Genomic DNA, 22,987 nt, shown 5'->3' on the forward strand with positions numbered 1-22,987 from the left:
TTTAGTTGCCCTGCGGGATGTGGGACCAGGACTCAAACCTGTGTCCCCTGCATTGGCAGGTGGATTCTTAACCACTGTGCCACCAGGGGAGCTCAATAATGGTAATTTCTAACATTTGCTAAGCACTCACTCTGCGTTAATTATCATCCAAAGAAATCCATAAGGTTGGCTAGACCCATTTTACAGATTAGGAAACTGAGGTGAGCAGAGGTGAAGTCAGTCCTTCGAGGTCCCACAAGCAGTACGTGACAGAGTGGGACTTTAGCCCAGGCTAACTCGAGAGTGTTCTGTTGGCCACTGGACTTAAAGAAGTGAAATCGTGAGTGTCGCATGAAACCGTGTTATCCCACTGCCAGTGTAGCTTCCTTGGCTTTAGGAGCGGCGGGCGTAGGGCACCGGAGTGGCCCCTTCGGCAAACAGCTTGAGGGAGAAATCGAGGGCCGGGGCAGCCTGGGTCAGCATCCCCAAAGAGATGACATCGATATGGGGCCCACAGAACTGAGGGAGGCTGTCCAGCGTGACGCCCCCGCTCGCCTCCACGCCCACGTTCGGGAAGCGGGCCTTCAGCGCCGCGGCCGTGGGGTGCAGTTCCTGCGGGACACAAGCCAGAGAGAGGTGAAAGCCCCGCCCCCGCCCCTCCCCTTCCCCCTCGCAGGAAGCAGGCGCCGCCTCACCTCAGGCCTGAAGTTGTCCAGCAAGACGAGGTCTGCTCCTGCCTCGGCCGCCTCCACAGCCTCCTGCAGGCTGCTGCACTCGACCTCCACCTTCAGGGAGAAGTCGGCCGCCTGCCGGGCCCCCCTCACCGCCTGTCAGGTGGCAAGGGTGAGAGTGAGAACGGGTGGCACCCGGCCCTGGGCAAGTGAGCTGGGACTGGCATTCGAAAGGCTCCAGCTGGATAATGAGCTTGGGGTTAATGAGGAAACCAGGCATCGAAATGGCTTCTCGCATATTAGGTGAGACCACGTGAAATTACCACTTTTGTGGGTTAAGAAAATGGCCGAATTCAGCACTATTTGGCATTTGCACCTGAGTTCAATTGACTCAGAATATTAAGACTGGAAAGGATCTTCAAGAACATTTTCACAGACGGGGAGCAGGTCCAGGGAGTTAGAGTGACCTGCCCAACACTGGGTTCCCAATAGTTCGTCCTTTTCCCTTGAATATCATACCGACCAGCAGAAGAACGCTGGTGAAGAAGCAAGTCCAACCCTTCATTTTACAGATGGAACCACTGAGGGGTCAAGGAGTCCTGCATGCCCCAACTCCCAGGCCGTCACTATTTGCCAGGGAGTGGTTGGGGGTCCCTGGTAGAGGGGAAGGGCAATGCTGGCGGGGTGGCTGGAGCAGGGCCAGGGCAGGGGCTCAGCTGGACAGACAGACACCTTTTCCACACCACCAGCTGCCATGACGTGGTTGTCCTTCACCATCACCAGCCCTCCCAAGTCGTAGCGGTGGGAGGCGGCCCCGCCCACTAGGAGCCCATACTTCTCCACCAGCCGGAAGCCTGGCGTCGTCTTCCTCGTGCCTGCCACGTGCCCGGCCCAGCCGGTCCCCCTGGCGGTCTCCACAGCAGCAGCGGCAGCGCTGGCAACTCCACTGCAGCGGGCCAGCATATTAAGGGCCACCCGCTCCCCCAGCAGCAGGCAGTGGGCAGGGCCCCGGACCTCGGCCACCTTGGCCACAGGCACCAGCTTTGATCCCTCGGGGAGGAACCAGGAGACCTGGCAGTTGACTTGGGCAAAGATGGCATCAAAGAAGGGCCTCCCAGCCAGCACCCCAGGGGACTTGGCCCACAGCACTGCCTGTGAGGGGGCTGCCCCCGTGACCAAGGCCATGTGGTTGAGGCCTGGGCAGTCCTCTCGGAGCCAGCTTTCTGCCAAGGCGGCCAGAGTGGCAGGGGGCAGCAGGAGCGCCAGGCCTGGGAGGGAAAGAAAGAGAGCAGTGTTACATTTTGGCTGCCTTTCTGGTAGTCAGGGGTGATTGTCAAAATACCTAACAACGGGCTGAATTGGGCACTAGCCAATCAGGGTGAAGACCTGGGGGTTCCAGGAGAGGGGCTGAGGCACTGGGTGGGCCTTGTGAGCTGAACAAGGTTGTCAGATTGACCAAATAAAAATACAGGACACCTAGTTAAATTTAAATTTCTGACAAACATCAAAGATTTTTTAGTATAAATATATTCTAGGCTATATTTAGAACATACTTATTCTTAAAAATAATCTGTCAGTTATCTGAAATTCAAATTTAACCGAGTGCTTTGTATTTTATCTGGTAAACCTAGTGCTAGACCAACAGCTATTCACCAGTGGAAGAGAAATGCAGCCACCTAAAAGCCACTCTGGGCTTCCCTGATGTCGCAGTGGTTAAGAATCCGCCTGCCAATGCAGGAGACACGGGTTCGAGCCCTGGTCCGGGAAGATCCCACATGCCACGGAGCAACTAAGCCCACGCGCCACAACTACTGAAGCCTGCGTGCCTAGAGAGCATGCTCTGCAACAAAAGAAGCCACCGCAATGAGAAGCCTGCGCACCACAACGAAGAGTAGCCCCTGCTCACCACAACTAGAGAAAGCCTGCGTGCAGCAAGGAAGACCCGATGCAGCCAATACATACACACATACATAAAATTTATTTTTAAAAAATTAAAAGTAAATTTTTAAAAAAAGCCACTCTGTTGCCTTTCCGTCTGCCTTGCATAGAAGGATCGGTTATTTACTAGCTGAAGCCCCCAGGAGAATGTGAGCTGTGTGTCTTTCCCACCCCTGCCTTCTCTATAGCACCAAGAATTTTAAAGCTGGAAGTTCAGCTTTTTACAGATGTGGAGACTGAGGACCAGAGAAGAAAGGCAAGTCAGCTGAGGTCGCACAGCATATTGACAGCAGAGCGAGACTGGCCAGGCCTTGTGGCCATGGCCATCTGTTCCTCCACCTTTGCCCTCTAGCTTGAAAACCTCTCCTTCACCTGATGTTTCAAAAAACTGTCATCTCTCTAGAGATGGGGTTGTATAAGGAGGAAAGAGCGCAGGGAAATTGGGTTTGAGCCCCTGCTCTGCGAGACAGAGCTTCAGGAGTGTGGGTGAGCCCTTTGCCTGTAAAATAAGTGTTAAGGACAAGGTGGTCTCTGAGGTCCTTCCCGCAAGCGTGCCACGTTGATGGGCCGCTGCCTCTGTTGAATGGGGTGACCGCATAGGCCGAGTTCAGGCGCAGTGCAACATCGCCATCTGTCGGCCAAGAGAAGACCTGCAGTCTCGTGGGCGGCGCCATAGGTGGCCTTCGCTGCCCGGGGGAGGGGGAGACAATTCGATAACATGTGAAGGGGGATTATTTAGTTTTGTTTTGTTTCCCCCACTTTTGCTCCAAGCTGAAGTTAAGGCCAGACATTCTGGCTTGCTCTACTCTCAGAAGGAGGGGCCCGTCTTGTCCAGCCCTTCTTCCCCAAAGACAAGCACCTGTCCCCCACCAGCAGCCACAGACCTCAGTTATCGCACCTGACCCTCCTTCCCCAAGTTCTCGCCCACAGCTGCCCCACGTGGTTTTCATTCTCACTCAGAGCCAGCTGTGGGCCAAATGCTGGGAACAAAGTCGGTGATAGGGAGAAAAATATAGTCCCTGCCTCCACCGTTCGCGGTCCCGCCGGGCAAAAAACCAGTGAACGAACAGCAGAGATGGATGCAAAGGCCCCCACTCCATTCAGACCAGGTGCCGTGATGTTTGCTTTTTTTTTTTTTTTTTTAATTTTTATTGGAGTATAGTTGATTCACACGTTGTGTGAGTTTCAGGTGTACAGCAAAGTGAATCAGTTATACATATACATATATCCACTCTTTTTTTTTTTTTAGATTCACTGTTTGCTTTTAAAGTGAATTTGAATCCTTGGACTGGTGAGTATTGGATAAACAAACTGTGATGCATGTATACAATGGAATTCTACTCGGCAAAAAAAAAAAAGGAACCAACTACTGGTATACCCAATAGGCACACATCTCAAATGTATTATTCTAAGAAGCCAGATTCAAAAGGTGACATGCTATTTGTGTCCATCTATATGACTATATTCTGGGAAAGGAAAAAAAAAAAAAAAAAAAGATAGCAACAGAGAACAGACCAGTGGCTGCCTGAGGGTGGGGGAGGGGCTGGCCACAAAGGGGGCAGCACCAAGTTTTGGGATGCGATTGAACAAGTCTAGATCTTGTCTGTGATGGTGGCTATAACACTGATGCATTTGTCAAGACTCATAGAGCTTTACACAGAAAAGGGTGAATTTTACTGTCTGTGGTTATACCTCATTAAACCTGACTTTAAAATCAAACCATAAAAAAGGAAATTTAAGCGGATCACTCTCCTGCTTAAAGCCTCACTTTCATTGTATTAGCGCCAGCTCTCTTGACTTCTTTCCATTTTTCATTGATTCTTTGGACAAATCCTTGTTGAGCCCCTGCTCTGTGCCAGGTCTTCATTTCTAGGTGACAGAGAGAGCAGCTCTTTCTCTTAGCTTTCAGGCCTTCGCTTATGCTGTTCCAAGGCTGAGCCTTCTCCTAGAAGTCCCTTTCCTCACCTTCACCCCAAACTGCCCCTTCACCTCTCACTCAACTTCAGACCTTCTCTTAGATATCACTTCCTCAGCCGGGAGCTCTCACAGACCCCCTAAATCAGGTCACATGCTCACGCAGCTCCTTGTTCATCCCCCAATGTCATCCTCTGCTGGTGTTTTCTGTCTGGGGCCAAAATGTCCACTGAGTTTTCTGCTGTATCCCAAGTGCCTAGCACACTGACCCAGGCAAATGTGCTGCTTGTATGGGTCAACGGTCAGATATTGGCAATTTCATATTGTTTAGTTTAATACTAAGTGTTTGATGATAGTTCTCTGAGCAGAGAGGCCGCACTGTGGAATCACAGCCCAGACTCTGGGGCCACTCGGCCTGGGTTCCAATACTGCCTCTGTCACTTTTAGCTAAGTGATCTTGGGCAAGAGACTCAACCTTTCGGGGGCCTTCGTTGTCCCAACTGTAACGGGGATAATAACACTGATCACCTCATAGGCTTGTTATGAAAATTAAGGGAGTTAATATTTGCAAAGCCTTCAGGAACACTGTAGGTGTGTTTGCTGGCGAGATGACTGAAGCATTTACCAAGAGTCGTGGGAGCAAAGAGGAAGAAATGACTAAATGTCCCTGGGGAAGGGGGACGTTTTAGTGGCCTTGAAGGATGAGTAATGTTTGCCAGGCAGGGGTGGGGGGGTGGGGAGGAGGGAGGGCAAGGCATTTCGGACTGAAAGAGCAAGTGTTCAAGGTTCAAAAGCAAGAAAATAGAGCAAGGAGGTGACGGGGTGCTGAGTAGGATTCATGGGAGAAATGTCTTGGGCCTGAGGCCAGAGTGAAAAAGGGACTAAACCAATTACCTGAGGAATTTGGACAGAGTCCGGGAGCCATCACAGAATTTTAAATGAGGGAATGATATGATTATGATTTTGTCCTAGAAAGGTCACTTCAGCCACCAAATGGAGATGGGCTGGGAGGCAAAAGGAGGCTGGGGCGATTGGCCAGACAGAAACTGATGAAGCCCCGAATTGGGGCAGTAACCAAAGGAAGAGCAAGCAGGGGCAAATGGGAGAGTTGTTTCCAAGGTAGAATCTACTGGAATTGGCAGCTAATAAGATGTAGAACCCTGGGGTTTCCGTCCTGGGTAGCTGAAAACTGACATAAGGAATTGTTCAAGGTAGGCTGGGGTGGAGGAGGGGTTCGGCAGCAATCAGCAACCCGCACGGGCTGCTCCCCTATGATGGCCAGTCAAAGGCACCTCAGCTCCCTGACGCTCTCTCATTTGGAACTCACCACAGAGGCTCATTCCCATTTTACAGGTACAGAAACTGGATCTCCAGGAGGGTCAGAGTGTATGACAGAGCGGCAGAGCTGGGGAAAAAGAATGACTTTGGGGGAATTTCCCAGAGGTCCAGTGGTTAGGACTCTGCGCTTCCACTGCCAGGGGTGCAGGTTCGATCCCTGGTCGGGGAACTAAGATCCTGCAAGCCACGGAGTGTGGCCAATAAATAAACAAATAAACAGAATGCCTTTGGTCTTGCAGATGTTAAGGTCGAGATGCCATCAGGAAACGTGGGTGGCTGTGCACAGAGGACAGGTAGAATGTTCTGGAGTTCAGAGGAGATTTGGGGGTGAGGAATGGAGAATTTGGAGCCACCAGCGTGTGCAGATGGTCACTGAGTGGGTAAGATCACCAGGGCAGGGTGAAAGAGGAGAGCTGTGGGAAACGCCAGGATTTGAAGGACACACAGAGGCGTGGCTGTCAAAAACAGAAGTCCCAACAGGAGGGAGTGGATGTCTGGAAGGAGAAGAGGGTTGCAAGCAGGATGTGAGCAGAAGCAAAGCAGAAGAAAGGCTGAGAGAAAAAAAAGAAGGAGAAGAAGAAAGAAGGCTGAGAGTGAACATTGCACTTAGCCCCTGGGAGGGCTTTGCCAGGGCAGTCTTAAGGCCTTGTGGTAGGGGCAGAAGTCACATTGTCATGGTCAAGGAACAGACAGGAGGTGAGGAAGTGGGGGAGGGGTATGGACAACTCCTTTCAGCAGAAGTTGAGAAAGCAGGGCCCCCCCCCGGCCTGGGCTGCACATTGGAATCACCTGGGGAGCTTTTTGAACTCTGCTGCTCGGGTCCATTCCAGATCAACTGAATTAGAATATTTCTGGGGTGGTTCCCATGCATCCAGGTTTTGGAAATGCTCCACCTGGGATTCAGATGCACAGAAAGGTTAACAACCAATGCTCACACAAGACCATATGTTGTATCCCTCCCTTTATATGACACATCCAGAAAACGCAAATTAAGAGAGACAGACATCAGAATAGTGGCGGTCTGGGGCTGGAAATTAAATGACGTGGGATCTTACTGGGGTGATGGAAATGGTCTATGATGATGGTGGCATAACTCAGTAAATTTACTAAAGAGCTTTGAATTGTCCACTTGAACAAATGAACAGGAACCAATGCTCTGCCAAAAGGCAGGAAACTATTTTGCAACCCTAATAACCCAATGAATCCAGGTATTGGATCAAAAGCCAACATCAGAAGAAAGACAACCAGATACTGGGCGCTCCTGATAGAACATCCCCCGACCTATGCAATACTCTTGCCAAAACAGCTGAACCGGAGTCAGATCAGACTTCTAGATGCAACCACCAATTACAAGAAAACCAGAAGACAGAGGAACATGTTAAACTATACCACGGGGATACAACCATAGGAAACTCTCCAGAAGATAACCTAATTTCTTCAACACATACATTGCAAGGAAAACAAAAGATTAAAAGAGTCGAAAACGCATACTAACCAGTCACAGTGTATGGATCTTATTTGGATACTACTTCAAACAAACAAATTGAAACCAAATTAGAACTTCTATGAAACAATTGAAAATCTGAATGCTGACTGGGTATTTGGTAACATTAAGGAAATTTTTTTTGAAGTGGGTTATGGTTGTGATTAAAAGAAAAGTCCTGGGCCTTCCCTGGTGGCACAGTGGTTAAGAATCCGCCTGCCAATGCAGGGGACACGGGTTCAAGCCCTGGTCTGGGAAGATCCCACATGCCGTGGAGCAACTAAGCCCGTGCGCCACAACTACTGAGCCTGTGCTCTAGAGCCCACGAGCCACAACTACTGAAGCCCAAGCGCCTAGAGCCCGTGCTACACAACAAAGAGAAGCCACCACAATGAGAAACCCGCGCACCGCAACGAAGAGTAGCCCCAGCTCGCCGCAACTAGAGAAAGCCCATGCACAGCGATGAAGACCCAACGCAGCCAAAAATTAATTAATTAATTAATTAATTAATTATTTAAAAGGCCTTATCTTTTAAAAATAATAAAATACTGAGGTTTATGTATGAAAGACTCGACAGCTGGTTTTACTTTAAGGTAATCTTGGAAGGTAGAAATTAGAAAGGGTATGGGGACATCCCTGACAGTCCAGTGGTTAAGAATCCATGCTTCCACTTCAGAGGGCACAGGTTCGATCCCTGGTTGAGGAACTAAGATCCCGCATGCCGTGTGGCGCAGCCAAAAAAAAAAAGAAAAGAAAAAAAAGGGTATGGATGGGACTGGCTTGGCCAGAAGTTGGTGGTTGTTGAAGCTGGACGATGGGTACATGAGGATTCATCATACTTTTCTGTCTATTTTTGTGTATGTTTGAAATTCTCTATAATAAAACAGTAAAATAAATAGATAAATAAGAAAAAGAGAGAGAGGGCCCTCACTTAAGATAGGGTCAAGGAAAGTTGTTTTGTTTTGTTTTGTTTTTTTCGGCTGCACTGCATGCCATGCGGGATCTTAGTTCCCTGAAGAGGGAGCGAACCCACGCCCCCTGCATTGGAAACATGGAGTCTTAACCACAGGACCACCAGGGAAGTCCCAAGGAAAGTTTTTTTAGGATGAATAGAGCAATGATTCTCAACCTTGACTACACATGGAATTATCTGGAGAGTCTTGCCAAATGCAATGTCTGGGTCCCACCCACAGAGATTCTGATATAACTGGTCTGGAATGTGGTAATTTAATTCTAATTTGTAGCAGAGTTGAGAGCTTCTGAACCGCAGGAAGAGAATAATAGCTACCATACACTGGTGCCTACCACATGCCGGGCACTTGCTATATATGCAATGTCACGAATCCTACCTGCCCTTCTTCATGGTAAAGGCCATTTGTAGGCAGAGAACCTAAGCTCAGAAATGCAAAGGGAAATTACGTAAAGAGCAGAGCTAGAAAATGGGAATTCCCTGGCTATCCAGTGTTTAGGACTCTGTGCTTTCCCTGCAGGGGGCACGGGTTTGATCCCTGGTCGGGAAACTGAGATCCCACAGACCATGCAGCGAGGCAAACAAACAAACAAACAAACAAGCAAAAAAACCCATTCAAAACATTAAAGAAAAAGAAAAGAAAATGATCAAAGTGGACCCTGGTCTTCCCTGTCCACACACAGAGGTGGTTTTAGAACCACACAGCCTTCACCCAGGGGTTACTCTCTTGCCCACTTATGCAAGATCAGCTGTTCTGATCGCCTAGTGTAAATGCAGAATGTTCGTGAAAAATAAATACATCTGGTTTTCTTTAGGCCCCAACTCTCTTGTGCATTTCCAACAAAAGGGATTCCTGTGGGTAGCTTTGAAAATAAGGGCTCTCCTAATTAGCCGCTGTGGCAAAAGGAACTGCAGAGAGGAGTGGGGCTGTTTTTGCAGCTGCCTGAGGAGAAGCGGCTGCACAGAGGAAACAGCTGTAATGCCCTGTCCCCTTTTTATTCTTGCCGTTGTTATACGTAAATATTCTCTCAAGATGCCTGGACTTCAGAGATTATAGTGTTACCCTGTGGGGTGTAACCTTGATCTCTCAAGGCAATCCTTTCTTAATTGGTTATTCCAGAATTTTATTAAAATTGGTGCCTCTGTTTTTGAGGGGATCCAAAGCATCTGGGGAAATTTCCTGCATTTGTCTCTTTACAAATAATGTAAAAAGATATAGACAAACTGACTCTGGCAGAATATTTGAAGAATTTTTCCCCCACTGGCACTTGTGCCGTTCTTGTCTGGATTGTTGACTGACTTTTACTGTGTTTCTATATTGCCCTAACCGGCCAGTGGCTCTGTACCGGGAGAGACTGGGCCAGAATCAGAACTTCCATCCCTGCATCTTTCCTTCAGTCATTTAATAAACACTTATTCATGCCTTTGATGGACGGGCACAAAGTCAGGGTCTGCAAATGCACCTAAAACAAATATCACAAGTTTTTTTTCTTAGTTTGATGTGTAACCACGTGTAACCATGTGGCCTGTGCTTGCAGCAACAGTGATGTTGTATGAGGCTGACAAAGTGTTCCAGCTAAAACCAAGTAATGATTGTTTTCCCCAATTTACAGGAAAAAAAATTAAATAGATAGACATCAGTTTTAAAGGTTTTGCCTTTATAAGTTTTTCTTAAAACTCTGGTGCCTGCTACCACTTGTCTATAGTAGAATCTGGAGTGACATCATGTGTAATAATAATAACAGCTAACACTTTTATGGTCCTTCCCAAGCACTGTTCCAAACATATTCTATATATTAACACATTTAATCCTCACAACGACACTCATAAGGTAGGTACCATTATTATCTCCATTTTACAGATAAGGAAACTGAGGCACTGAAGAAGCAAGTAATTTGCCCAAAGTTCACACAGCTGGGAAGTGTGGAGGCAGGATCATAAGCCTAGGCGGGCTGGCCCCAGAGTCCCCTCATGTACCCAACCTCACCACGCTGAGCGCAAAATTATACTTAAAATTATTATATATTTATTATATCACTATTCACAGAGTTCTACAAGCCACACCCAAGAATCCAGGGCTCTGTCCCTGGTGTAGTAGGAACAGCCTGGGTTGGGGGTTCAGAAATGCCTGGTTTGAATCCCGGCTCCATCACCTACATGCTGGGTGACCTTAGGCAATTTCCTAACCTCTCTGAGAGTCAGTTTCATGAGGAGGTCACAGGGCTACAGAGAGGAGGGAATGGGCGATTCACATCAAGTGCCTGAGCCAATGCCCAGCCAGATGCCTTTGAACCCAGGTGTCTGACTCCCGGCAATTTTGTTCTCCCATCTATTTATTTGTTGATCCATTTGGCAAACACCAGAGGGAGACAGAGGCTGGTTAGCACCCCAGCTTCCAGATAAATGTTCTTTCCTTTTCCCCTTCTCTCCCTAGAGAGGAGAAATGACCTCCAAATAGAGCCAGATGTGATTGCCCGTCACACAAGTGGTAAAATGATCTACAGGGTTTCAGAGCAAGGAGAGATGACCTGTCGTTAAGACACAAGAGCAGTAAGAGAAGGCTGAGGAAGGTTGGCTCTGAGAATAGGCTGGCGTTGGCCAGGTGAGAGGAAGGCCCCCCCAAGCAGAGAGAATGGGAGAGAGCAAAGGCCCAGCAGTGGGAGGCCTGGGGTATATGTAGGTGAAGTTGCACGTGGAGGGTAGTGAGAGAGAGGGCTGAGTGGTAGGACGGGGCCAGACTGAGCAGGCCTTGAATGATAGGAAACCATTAGAGTCTCGTTCAATAAACAATGGAAAATCCGTAAGACTTTTGATCAGAAGTCACTTGATCAAAAATGCACTTGTGAGTTTAAATATTTAAGTTGTGCCTAGGGTTTTTGAAAGATGTAAGTTGCAAGGCTGTTGCAACAGCCTGGACTAGGAAGCAGTGAGTCAGGGTAAAATGTAAGGGGAGGGTATCTGTAAGGGGACGGCTCCCTGCACACCATGCCCCCAGACCTGGCCCCGCCCCCTCACACCTTGGCCACCAGCCTGCCATCTGCTTCTGCCCCAACTCTGTCCTCGCCCCTCCTTTGCCCCACATTCCCAGCCTTTGCCTCACCCCCTGACTCGACTACTCCCCCCTGGTTTAATTCCCGCAGGTCAGTGATCCCAGAGCCAACACTTCTGGCTTGGCCCAGAGTTAAACATCAGTGTCATCACGTGTGTGAAGGCCGCCAGGCAGAGGAAGGCTCCCTCAGAGGGAGGTGGGAACAGAAAGACGTGGAGGTAAATCCATAGGATGCAGCAACTGTCTGGATATTGGGGTTCAAGGGAGAGTGAGCTGTCAAAGGTGACCCTGAGGTTTCCAGTCTGAGTAGGAGGCTGGTGAGGCACGAACGGAAACGGAACTGGTGTAGGGGAGGACTTTGATTTTGACACGCCAGGGACATGTCCCCAAAATGGAACTGGAACCTGGGGCAGGCTCAGAACTGGAGAGACGGACTGGAGAGATGGATGTGACTCCAGCGTAACTACTGAGTGATTTCTGTGCCAGGCGCTTGACGTGTATGATCTCATTTCATCCTCAACACAACCCAAGGGAAGACACTGCTTTCACTTGATCAGTGAGGAAACTGAGGCACAGCGAGGCTAAGCATCTTGTCTGAGGTCACACAACTAGCAGGTGGCAGGGATGGGACTTGAACCCAGGCTCTGACTCTGAGATCATTTCTAAACCAAGAAGTAGTCTGGACCCCCAAAAGCTGGTTCCATGGCCAAGCCAGAGGGGCCGGGTATGGGGCCAGCAGAAGCCCTAGACCAGGGGAGGAAGGTCAGAGCTGGGGAAGGAGAAGCCCGGGGAGGGGAATGTGAAACTGCAGGGAGCCCTCCATGCTCATGTCATTTCCCGCCCGCATCCCCAACCTGGTGAGCAGGTAACTATTATTGTCATTTTGCAGATATAGCAGTACAAGGAAATGAGGCTCTGAGACATCAGGTGACTTGCTCAAGGACACACAGTCTGTTCCTGGTGGAGCCGGGATTCAAACAGGAGGCTTTTGACTCCAGAGCCTGGCCCATATCATCCTGCATCCAGCCTCCTTCACAGTGTCACTCCCCACAGGCACAGGAATCACAGGAATCACAGGACTCAGGCTCCCTTCCCCCACCCCACGGGCGGATGGGACAGGACTTTGCCTCACTCCTCCAGAGTTGCTAGTGAGGGGCAAAGTCCAGAGCTGCTCCAGGTCCAGCCTCCCACTGCCCGGCCCCTTCAGCCCCCAGGAGACGTGGCCTACTCCAGGCCACCCCTGAATTTCCTGGGGCTCAAGCCCCTTTCTTCCCCAGAGCTCACTTGGAGACCTGTCGTAGAAGGATAAAGAAGAGTGAGAAGAGGTCTTTGCAGGGCAGAAAGGAGTGCTTGGGTTCAGAGAGGTTGGAGGGAGATGGGGGAGGGGTGAGAGAGTAGTTAGAGACCAGTGAAGACTTGGTCTTGGGGAAGGGGGGGGATGGGGACGGAGATAAGATGGGATGGGTGACGGGCAGGAGAGGGGCAGATGGTGACGTAGGGATACAGGGGAGAGAGGGCTGGGAGGCTTCTTTACCTTCAGGGTCCATGACAGCCTGGAGCTGGCCGACTGGTGTGTCCACTGCTCGATCTAGTGTTTGGAGAGGCCGGAGACTGGGGGAGGGGGTGGGGCGGGAGGGGGAGGGGGAGGGGGAGGGGCCGGTCTGACCAGCCCTGACCGGCCCTGCCCTGGTTTTCTGGGGCTCCCTCTGGCCTCCAGGACACTCAGTCACATAACTCAGAAGTCCTCTCCTCTCTGAGCCACGGCCCTGTTCTCTCCACTCACCCAGCCTCCTTGACCCTGCCCCAGGGTGTGCTCCCTGTGATGGCTGGAGAGCGTTTTTGATGGTGCACTGGGGAAATCCTACTTCCATTCTTTTTTATCTCAAATACCTCTTTACCTTTTTCTGCACCTCCATTTCCTTAGCTGTAAAATGGGATAATACCAATCTCATGGCTTCAACTGAGAATCAAGTGAAAAAACTCTGCGGGTGACACAGAGTAGAAACTCAACAAATAGCCACTTTCCTTCTCTTCCTTCTTCCCAAGGTACTTTAAGGGCCCTGAGCAGATCAGAGCCGGGCTTCTGAACAAGAAAACCAGGAAACTGCCAATTATTGTACTGGGACTTCAGGCAAGTTCCTGTCCCAGAAGTGCTGGGAACTCCATTTCTTCATCAGAACCACTTGCTAAAGTCTCTGGGACCACTGATTGCCAAACACTGGCCTCTTCCCAGCCTTCTCCCATTTCTGCCTCTGCAGCATGTGACCCTGCCAGGACTTGGACTTGGGTGAGGCAAGCAAGGGTCCTGGGGCACAAAACTGAAGAAGGCCTCACTCTCAAGCTCCATTTTGCACCTCACTGCCTTGCTTGCCTCACTCTAGTCCAGGTCAGCTCCTGACAGCCCTTCTCCAAACTGTTTCTCCCTTTTTCCCCCCAGACGTCATTTTCTCCTGGTTTCTCCCCTAAAGGCTCTTTTCTGTTTCCTGCAGGTCCTTCTTCCTACAGGCAGCCCTCAGACTGTGGTGTCCCCTCAGTGTGGCGAGACTGTTCCTCTTTTCCTCTTGGGCACAAGCTAAACTACATTTCCCAGCCTCCTGTGCATGGAGGCCACCATATGACTGAATTCTGTCCAATGGAATGTGAGCAAAAGTGATGCGTGTCGCTCTAGTCTTCCCATGATCCTCCCTGGGAATGACAGAGCCACAAGATGGAAGGCGTCTGGGCCCCTGAATGACTTCATGGAAAGTCACCCTCCAAATGCCAACATTAAATTGTTACATAAGCAAGGAAAAAGCTTCTCTTGAGTTCTACCCCTGAGAATTGGGGGTTGTTTGTTACAGCAGTTAGCCTGCCCTGACTAACACATGAAGATTCTCTCCACAGCTCTCTCCTTTTCTCATTCTGCACAGTTTATGCATTTATCCACCAATGCCGTTATTTAAATTGCTATCTAACATCAGATGAGTCCTTAATCTATATCTCCAGCTCTGACTTCCCTTGCAACTTCCAGGCCTCTACTTCTAACACCCCTCATGGGGAGTTCCCTGGTTGTCGAGCAGCTGGGATTCAGCGTTTTCACTGCTGTGGCCCGGATTCAATCCCTGGTCGGGGAACTAAGATCCTGCAAAGCGCGCGGTACGGCCAAAATATAAATAAATAAATAAATAAATAAATACTCATGTTTTCCCCCCAAACTGCTCATCTCTTTGCATTTCCACATAGTGATGTCAGCATCTCCTCCATTTTCCAAGATAGAAACTTTAAGAGTCTAACCTCATTCTTTCCCCATCACCTCAACAGTCAATTAGTTCTAAAAATCTTATTCTCTGAATAAATATATTTCAAACCTGACCTCTTCTTTCACCTTAGGCCAGACTCCCACTCTATCTAACTTGAACTAGACTAATGCTCCCACCTCAGGTCCCACTGCCTTCAGGCCATGCTCCTGGATGCCAGTTTCATTCAAAGGACAGATCTGACCTTGCCATGGTTTACTTGAAAACCATTGTTTGCTCATTCATTAATCCATATACCCCTCCATTCAGTAAACACATATTAGGTAGACATGCCAGGCTCTGGCCTCTGGAGCCACAAAGATGACAAGTGGACTTGAAGGGGCTACACTCTAATGAATGGGGGACACCTTCACATGATTACAGTCTAGTTGTTCGTACTGTCACGCGAGGTGCTGTAAGAGTGGAGGAGAAATACTCTATCTGTTTGGGATGGAGGCAGCAAGGGCGGCTTCGCAAAGGCAGTGACATTTGAGCTACATCTTGATGGTTGAGAGGAGTTTGGTGGGAAGTCAAGATGTGTGTGTGGTTGGACAGGACGGGGGTGGGCAGGCTTCTGGCAGAGCATGCGCAAACGCAGGAGTGAGTATGTGGCCCTTTCCATGGCCGGCAGCTTTGGGGATCTGGGGCATGGTCCGGCTAGGCTGTCCTGAAGCCACTAGCTGGGCAGGCAGATGCTAAGCACCCCAGGGGGCTAAGGCACACAGGCACCCATTGGCAACTCATTGCTGGGGGCATGTAGATGGTCTCCAAATTACCCCGGGTTTTCTGATGGCTAATGGCTCGACCCCCAACCTCCCCAGAACAGGAGCAGAAATACGAATGCAGAGGAAAATGAGGCGTAAATGTCCATTTTCAGAAATGAAATGTCCTCAGAACCATGCTTTGAGGCCCTTTTCCTGTCTGCAAAAGTGAATTACATTAATAGACTTCTCAAGACCATCCCCATCCAAATCCTTCTTCCATCTGGAGTTTGCACTGGATGACAAAGCTGTATTTGTAACCGTGATCGTAATGTGCACTCTTGAAAATAAAATAGAAACATGCATTTTAAAATATAAGATGAAGAATAATACACTGTATATGGTTGTGTGTGAGAGAAAATCCTGTTATTTAAGAAACTAGAATGTGCTGGTAGTTTTGCAAAAGAAGAAAAATGTTATTTTACTGTCAGGACAAAATTAGTATTTTCAATATTTTATTATTTATTTATTTTGGCGGGGGGGTGCAGGTTCGATCCCTGGTCGGGGAACTAAGACCCCTTGTGCCTGTGTGGCACATCCAAGAAAGAAAAAGAAAAGGCGCCCAGGCTTGTGTGGTGAAGGCTGGATTTCCACCCCAGCTCGCCCAGGCATGGGTGGCAGAACTCCGGGCGGATCCGTGGCCACTTTCCGCCCCTTCTCTCCTCATCCCTCCTCCACACGCCCATGAACTGACCCACATGGGGGCCCTTTCCCAGCCTCTGGTGTCCCCTCCAATCCAAACCACCTGGGAGTGACACTCTCATGGAGTCCCGTGGCCTCTCCTTTTGTAGGTGAATGCGTCTGCTCTCATCCACTGCTCCTCTGACTCAACAACTTCCTCTTTGCAAATTTCCTCTTTGCCCTGGGGAAATACCAACGACCTCTGGTCCATGCGGCGCCCTGGGCTCTGGCCTGGGCTGGTCTCAGAGACAGCACAGTTGGGTCTTGTCCCCTCCTCTCCATCCCAGAGCCACAGGGATGCCCCTGGTTCTGGAGGCCTGTCACAGCTCACTCTCTCACTGACCCTCCTTGGAGAATGGAAGAGGGGATACAGACAAACACATTAAACTTGTAACAGCATCAGCAAGACCTGGGACTCTCGTGTGTGTGCTGGGGAGCGGGGGGGTGGAGGGGGTGGGGGAGTGGGGAGGGCTTTGAGGAAGGGACATAGCGGCTGAGCTGAAGAACCACACTTGGTCACACATGCAGTCTTTCTGTCAAGCCCTGCTGCAGACGGAATTAAATCTTCCACCTCCACCCCATCGGAGCAAAGACGAGGGCGCCTATGTTCTCAGCACCTCCTGAGGGCGGCAATCCCTCAGCCTCTGCAGCCCTTCCTGCCCCCTCCCTCACACCATCTGTACTCGCCACTGCCCTTCACAAGCATCACCAAGTCCTCGCCTCTTGCACACAAACTGCATGCATGAGTGGACCCACGCAGATGCCGAGACTTCTAAGAACTACATCTGCCCAGAAACTCTTCTCACCTCTGCTCTTGGGAGGAGAAACAGCTGAAGCCTCTGGCTGCCTCGGTCCAGAGTTGGGGGAGAATGTGGTGGCTGGGACCGTGGGCCAGCCTAGGGTCCAGGGACCGTCTCAGACGCACCTGAGAGCACAGCTGGGTGACACCACCCAGCCCATGCTCCAGGCTAGCCCATCACAGAGCACTGGGGCCTGGAGTTAAAGGCAGTTCATGGGCTGAGCCGGTAGGACTGTCCTAATCCATGGAGCCAAATGTACTTTCCAGAGTAATCCTAAAGTGGGAGTTTGCTGGGTTGCTATTTCCTTCTTCTTCCCAGACTCTGGTATTCCTGGGGAATCCTCTGAGAAATCATAAGTCAGGGAAGTTTGGCCTTTACGGAGACTCAGCAGCTGGTTTCAAGGACAGAAATGTGGAGAAAATGTGATGGGGAGAAGTAGGGGTTGATGAGGAAAGTTCGTTCATTCTATGTACAAGGGTTCAGTGGGTGTCAGCCCTGATCTACGCGCGGGGTGTGGGTACTGCGTGGGCTGCTGGCTGGAAGAGCTGCATGAGGATTCAGGGTGAAGATGCTGGGTGAAAATCCAAAGGGTGCCGGGTGAAAATGCTGGGTGATGATGAGGCTGGACGTGATGACAGGAGGGAAGGTGATGAAAGCAGGAACGATTCTGAACTCCAGTCTTATTATTCTCAAGCGTTAAGGGGCCTCCACATCTCTCTCTTCTGCTCCGTCAGAAGCAGAGGTCTCCGCGGCCTCATCCTTGCTGCCCACCAGTGGCTCTTCCTCGCCCTTTAGGCTGGGGGCTGGCCCAGGCTTTAGCTCCTCCAGCGCCACGGAGCCCTGGCGAGACTTCCGTCTACCAAAGAAAGTGGTAAGTGTGGGCCGCTGGCCAGACCCCTCCCCCTGGGGGACCCCAGAGTCATTGTTACCCCCAGACGCTCCCTCTGTTATTGTCGCGGCCTCCTCATGAGACACCTGGGCTACCCCAGCCCAGGCATTTGCCACCCCGTTGTGTTTTCCACTCCTGCTTAGTGTCAGTACTCCTGTCTTCCGCTTCTGCCGCTGGCGCCACAGCAGGAGTAGTGCCACGAGGGCAGTGACCACCAGCAGGGCCACAAGCACAGCTACCAGCAAGGTGCCATTTGTCCCCCAACCTGAATTTGGGGAGGACCTACTGCTTATGTTTGTGGAGGACGTTGGGCTGGATGTTTTTACACCAAAGATGGGGGAGCCACTGGTCCCCCTGGGGGTCTTCAGAGAGGTAGTTGCCATGGTGACAGGAAGTCCACTGGTCTCCTTGGAGGTCTTTAGAGAGCTAGTTTCCATGATGACAGGGGGTCCGCTGGTCACATTGGAGGTCTTCAGAGAGCTAATTGCAATGGTGACAGGGGGTCCACTGGTCCCATCAGAGGTCTCCAGAGAGCTAGTTGCTGTGGTGACAGGGGGTCCACTGCTCCCACTGGAGGTCTCCAGAGGGCTAGTTGCCATGGTTTCACCAGTCATAGTGTGGAATCCTGTAGATTTCATTACTGGGACAGCAGGTATACTGGTTGCATTAGAGATTTCCAGGGGCATTGATAATTTTTTGGCCGAATCTTTCTGGGAGATTATTGACTCATTTACAGGAGGGCCCCTGCTGGCAGCAATGGAAGTCCCAGGAGAGGAAGCCTCATTGGCTGTATAGGGAGTTGAGGAAGGCGGAAAGATCTTGTGCTCAGTGCTGTCATCTGTCTTAGGGACCTCGGTTGTTGCAAAATTAGATGTCATTGAGTTGAATTTTGTGGTCTCATAGATATTTGAGACCAAAGAAACAGAGGACGCTGTGGGTTCCAACCTCTGCAAAGTAACTGGGCCATCCAGAGACTCTGAGCTCATGTTTTGGGCCCAGACGCTCCCACAGAGGAGGAGAAGCAGGATCATTTCCAAAGCAACAGGCATGAGCAGGAGTTGGGACCTGAGGGTGGGGAAGTGGAAGAAATAGAATACATAAGGAGCTGGGGGCAGGGGGCAGGACCTAGCCAGGCCCTCCCCTCCTGCCCACTTCCCTGCCAACTGCCGGGCCGAACTCTGCGGTTCAACGGCTTTTTCCACCCTTGCTTTTACTAGTGTCAGAAATAACAACACGCTGGCAGCTCCCCCATTGAATCTATCCCATAGGCCCCCTCGGGCGTTGGCAGCCCCCGCTCCAGCAATAGCCACCCCCTCCTGGCCCGCGCTGACCCTATTCAGCCCCAATGGTTCCTCATCCTCTTTTCCCATTATCTATCAAGGTCTTCTCAAGCCAGAGGCACATTCCCAGGTCCACTGAAGCCGCTGCCCCACCAAGTCACACCACTTACCAGCTCAGTGGATAAGGGCACAGGGCTGGGACCAGGCTGCTCCAACTCCTGAAGCTGAGGCAAGACTGGTGGAGGGGCCCCAAGGGGAAAGGAAGTGGCCCTGGCTCCACCCACCCCAGCATCCTGCCCCACCCGCCCTGCTCCTACATTGCCTGTGATGAGAGAGGTATCACTCACTCTTTCAGGGTCTGAGATGATGACCGGGGCTCTGGGGTCTCAGCTGAAGCAGGTGGGGATGGTGGGCGGGGTCTGGAATGGGGATTCCCAGGTCTCCTCTGGAAAATGGGATGGCAAGCCGTGAAGCTGGGATAGGGATATGTGTCAGAGCAGGGGTGGTGGAAACGCATGCTTGAGAACCAGGGGGTGCGGAGGAGGAGATGAGAGGGGAAGGTGGTTTCCTTTGCCTTTGTGGTCCCCAAGCTGTTAGGCCAGCACCCAAGGCTAACACTTCTTCTGCCCCAAGAGCTCCCAGGAAGTACCAGGGCAAGAGGAAGCCCTTGACTCTGGCTGGGGCAGTGGAAGCCTTTGCAGGCTGCGTGAAATCCCTGGTGGGCTCTTGACTTCTCAAGAAGCTTGCAGGGGGAGGTCACTACAATGGCCCCCAGTCATGGACTGCCCCACTAAATCAAGGTTGTTATTAAGCACCGTATATGCTATGATCCTATTTTTGCAGAAGACTTACAAAAATGTGGGAATCTACATGGAAGGCAGTCTGAAAAGGTATTCATTGAGGTATTAACAAGTTTCACTGGGTTGGTATGAGTAGAGAGTTCTTTACTTTCTTCTTTGGGTGGTTGATGTTTTCTTACTTTCCTTTAATTTGTAAGCTTTGACTCTCAGTATGTGTACGGTTTTTTGCCTTTCTTTTTAAAAAAAAAAAATCAAAACTGATTTTTATGTTGTAAAAGTAATAATGCGTGGACATGATAGATGATTGAAACAGGCCAATGTCAGGGCCTGGGATTGTACCCCACTCACAAGCTAACGAGTTAGTCTGACAAAGGCGTGAGACTCCTGGGTCACAGACATAGGAATCCACTACTCATTGCTCAGCAAACAGCAGGAGCACCGTCTGCTTCAGTTCCACTTGCCCCCTTGAGTCCCACAGGGGTGACAACAGAGAGGCTTGCCGCGCAGCTGAGGAACACTGAGCTTGGAGAATTTCCTTCTTTTCGAGTAGGTGGTAAGCAAGCTTGCTCTTTATCCTGAAGGGAGACATTACTTCATCCCTCAGCGTTACTCACTGCAAAGACAACCTTGAGAAACGGCCTGGATGTAGAGCGGCCAGGACCTTGTATTGCTGGCATATCAGCAAGACTGTGCAGGGAAGCTCGGGGCTGGGGTGGATTGCCTCTCCCACCAGGCAGCAGTGTATAAAGTGAAAAAGCTCCGTACCGACACCACCAGATAGACCCTGGTAACAGGGTATATATGCATATACACATGTATTTTTTATAGTATTATTATACATAATGTTCCTTGCTTTTCTTTTTTTTACTGAACAGAAGGAAGGAAGGAAGGAAAACATTTCATTGTCAGACATTAGGTTGTCTCAACATTTTGCTGTTGCAAACAGAAAAGTAGGAATAATTGGCTGCAAAGTAATTGGAGGTTAAAAATTTTTTTTTAATTAAAAAGAAGATCAACAAAAATGTTTGTAAGACTGCATATAGGACTTCCCTGGTGGCGCAGTGGTTACGAATCCACCTGTCAATGCAGGGGACATGGGTTCGAGCCCTGGTCCGGGAAGATCCCACATGCTGCAGAGCAATAAAGCCCGCGTGCCACAACTACTGAAGCCGGCACACCTAGAGCCCATGCTCCGCAACAAGAGAAGCCACTGCAATGAGAAGCCCATGCACCACAACGAAGAGTAGGCCCCACTCTCCACAAGTAGAGAAAGCCCGCGTGCAACAATGAAGACCCAACACAGCCAAAGATAAATAAATAAAATAAATAAATAAATAAAGAGACTGTATATAGATTCCCAATTTCTCAACCTTTAAAAAAAATCACTGAAGCAAAACACATTGTTGACAAAATTGTCATTTCAACCAAATTGCTGCTGACAAAGTTGTACATTCCCTGGGCTCAATGTTGGGCTCCAGTTCTGGGGAGAGTGGAGAGGATGTGGACGGGTCCAGGCTCTAGCCCAGAGTGCTCAAGAAACAGTCTAACCAGCACAGAGTGTAGACCCTGGGGTAGAGGGAGAGATGATGAAAACGTGAACAAGGGGTGGTCACTGTCCTCAAGACATCCCAGAAGAACAATACTTAGAAAACTCTATAGTAGCAGTTGGCCAAGTACAGAAAAAAAAGATTCTCTGTGCATGATTCCAGCCATTCCTCATGGCAAGCCCATTTTACAGGTGAGGAAGTCAAGGTACAGAGAGGTTAAGTAATGTGCCCTAGGCATTTAGAATGGGCCAGGCTGGAGTGCCCAGCACATTGCATTCACATAGCACTCACTCTTCACAACAACCCTGTGAGATTCATATCATTACCCTAACTATACAGGAGAAGAAACTGAGAAAAAACAGTTAAGAGACTTGCTGAGGCTCATACAACCAGCAATTGCTAGAGATGAGCTTCAAAACCATGTTGGTCTAAGGGATCGAGGCCAAGGATAAGGATCTCCCAGGTAGTACCACAAGCTGATACTTAATAACTATGATGTATTTAGAGACATGCTTGTGTATAAATAATGCAAATAATAGAATACTTGCTACAATAGGGGCAAGATTCAGCCTGAAGGAGTGTCTAAGAAGACTTCAGAGAAGCAATGTCTTAAAAAGCTAAAGGGTATCTGGTCGTTTCTCCTTCTCTTATAGCCTACATCTCATCTGTAAATTCTGCTGTTTCTACCTTCAAAATGGGGCCATGCTTGACAGCCAAATCTTGGTTTCTAAAAACCACTCTCCTTGGAAAGGAACCAAGGCTCTTTGGAAAATGGCTGATTCCAGGGCTGGAGCAGGGAAAGAACAAGATAAACCTGAAGAGGTATCATGTTCCCTGATTTCACACTATACTACAAAGCTACAGTAATCAAAACAGTATGGTACTGGCATAAAAACAGACACACAGATCAATGGAACAGAATAGAGAGCCCAGAAACAAACCCACACTTATATGGTAAATTAATCTATGACAAACGAGTCAAGAATATACAGTAGGGAAAAGACAGCCTCTTCAATAAATGGTGTTGGGAAAACTGTACAACTACATACAAAAGAAACAAACTGGACTACTTTCTCACACCATATACAAAAGTAAACTCAAAATTGATTAAAGACTTGAATGTAAGACCTGAAACCATAAAGCTCCTGGAATAAAACATAGGTGATAAGCTCCTTGACATTGGTCTTGACAATAACTTTTTAGATTTGACACCAAAAGCAAAAATAATAAGTGGGACTACATCAAACTAGAAAGCTTCTTTTTTTTTTTTTTTTTGTTAAACAAATTTATTTATTTTATTGATTTATTTTTGGCTGTGTTGGGTCTTTGTTGCTGCGCCCAGGCTTTCTCTAGTTGCGGCGAGCGGGGGCTACTCTTTATTGCAGTGCAAAGGCTTCTCATCGCGCTGGCTTCCCTCATTGTGGAGCACGGGCTCTAGGCACGCAGGCTTCAGTAGTTGCGGCATGCAGGCTCAGTAGTTGCAGCTCACGGGCTCTAGAGCGCAGGCTCAGTAGTTGTGGTGCATGGGCTTAGTTGCTCCGCGGCAAGTGGGATCTTCCCGGACCAGGGATCGAACCCATATTCCCTGCATTGGCAGGTGGATTCTCAACCA

General features: G+C 49.6%; 2 protein-coding genes across 3 annotated transcripts; both read right to left on the bottom strand.

Moving 5' to 3' along the window:
- Nucleotides 1–18: 18 nt before the first annotated feature.
- QPRT (quinolinate phosphoribosyltransferase) lies at nucleotides 19–12,957 on the bottom strand. 2 transcript variants are annotated; one of them, XM_036825962.1, is made up of 5 exons: nucleotides 12,877–12,939; nucleotides 6,630–6,733; nucleotides 1,383–1,918; nucleotides 675–806; nucleotides 19–591 (listed from the first exon to the last, which is right to left on the bottom strand). In XM_036825962.1, the coding sequence occupies exons 2-5, from the start codon at nucleotides 6,709–6,711 to the stop codon at nucleotides 373–375; spliced, it is 969 nt and encodes a 322-aa protein (XP_036681857.1). In that variant the 5' UTR covers nucleotides 6,712–6,733; nucleotides 12,877–12,939; the 3' UTR covers nucleotides 19–372. The 2 variants fall into 2 exon arrangements, with proteins under 2 accessions (XP_036681857.1, XP_036681858.1); XM_036825963.1 differs by lacking the exon at nucleotides 6,630–6,733 and having other exon boundaries at nucleotides 99–591; nucleotides 12,877–12,957.
- A 3,573-nt stretch (nucleotides 12,958–16,530) lies between these two features.
- On the bottom strand, nucleotides 16,531–19,118 carry SPN (sialophorin). Its single transcript, XM_036826781.1, has one exon. It carries the CDS (start codon nucleotides 19,116–19,118, stop codon nucleotides 17,556–17,558), a length of 1,563 nt encoding a protein of 520 aa, XP_036682676.1. The 3' UTR covers nucleotides 16,531–17,555.
- Nucleotides 19,119–22,987: the final 3,869 nt, after the last annotated feature.

This window comes from Balaenoptera musculus, chromosome 15 (genome assembly GCF_009873245.2).
Source record: "Balaenoptera musculus isolate JJ_BM4_2016_0621 chromosome 15, mBalMus1.pri.v3, whole genome shotgun sequence".
Lineage (NCBI taxonomy): Eukaryota > Metazoa > Chordata > Mammalia > Artiodactyla > Balaenopteridae > Balaenoptera > Balaenoptera musculus.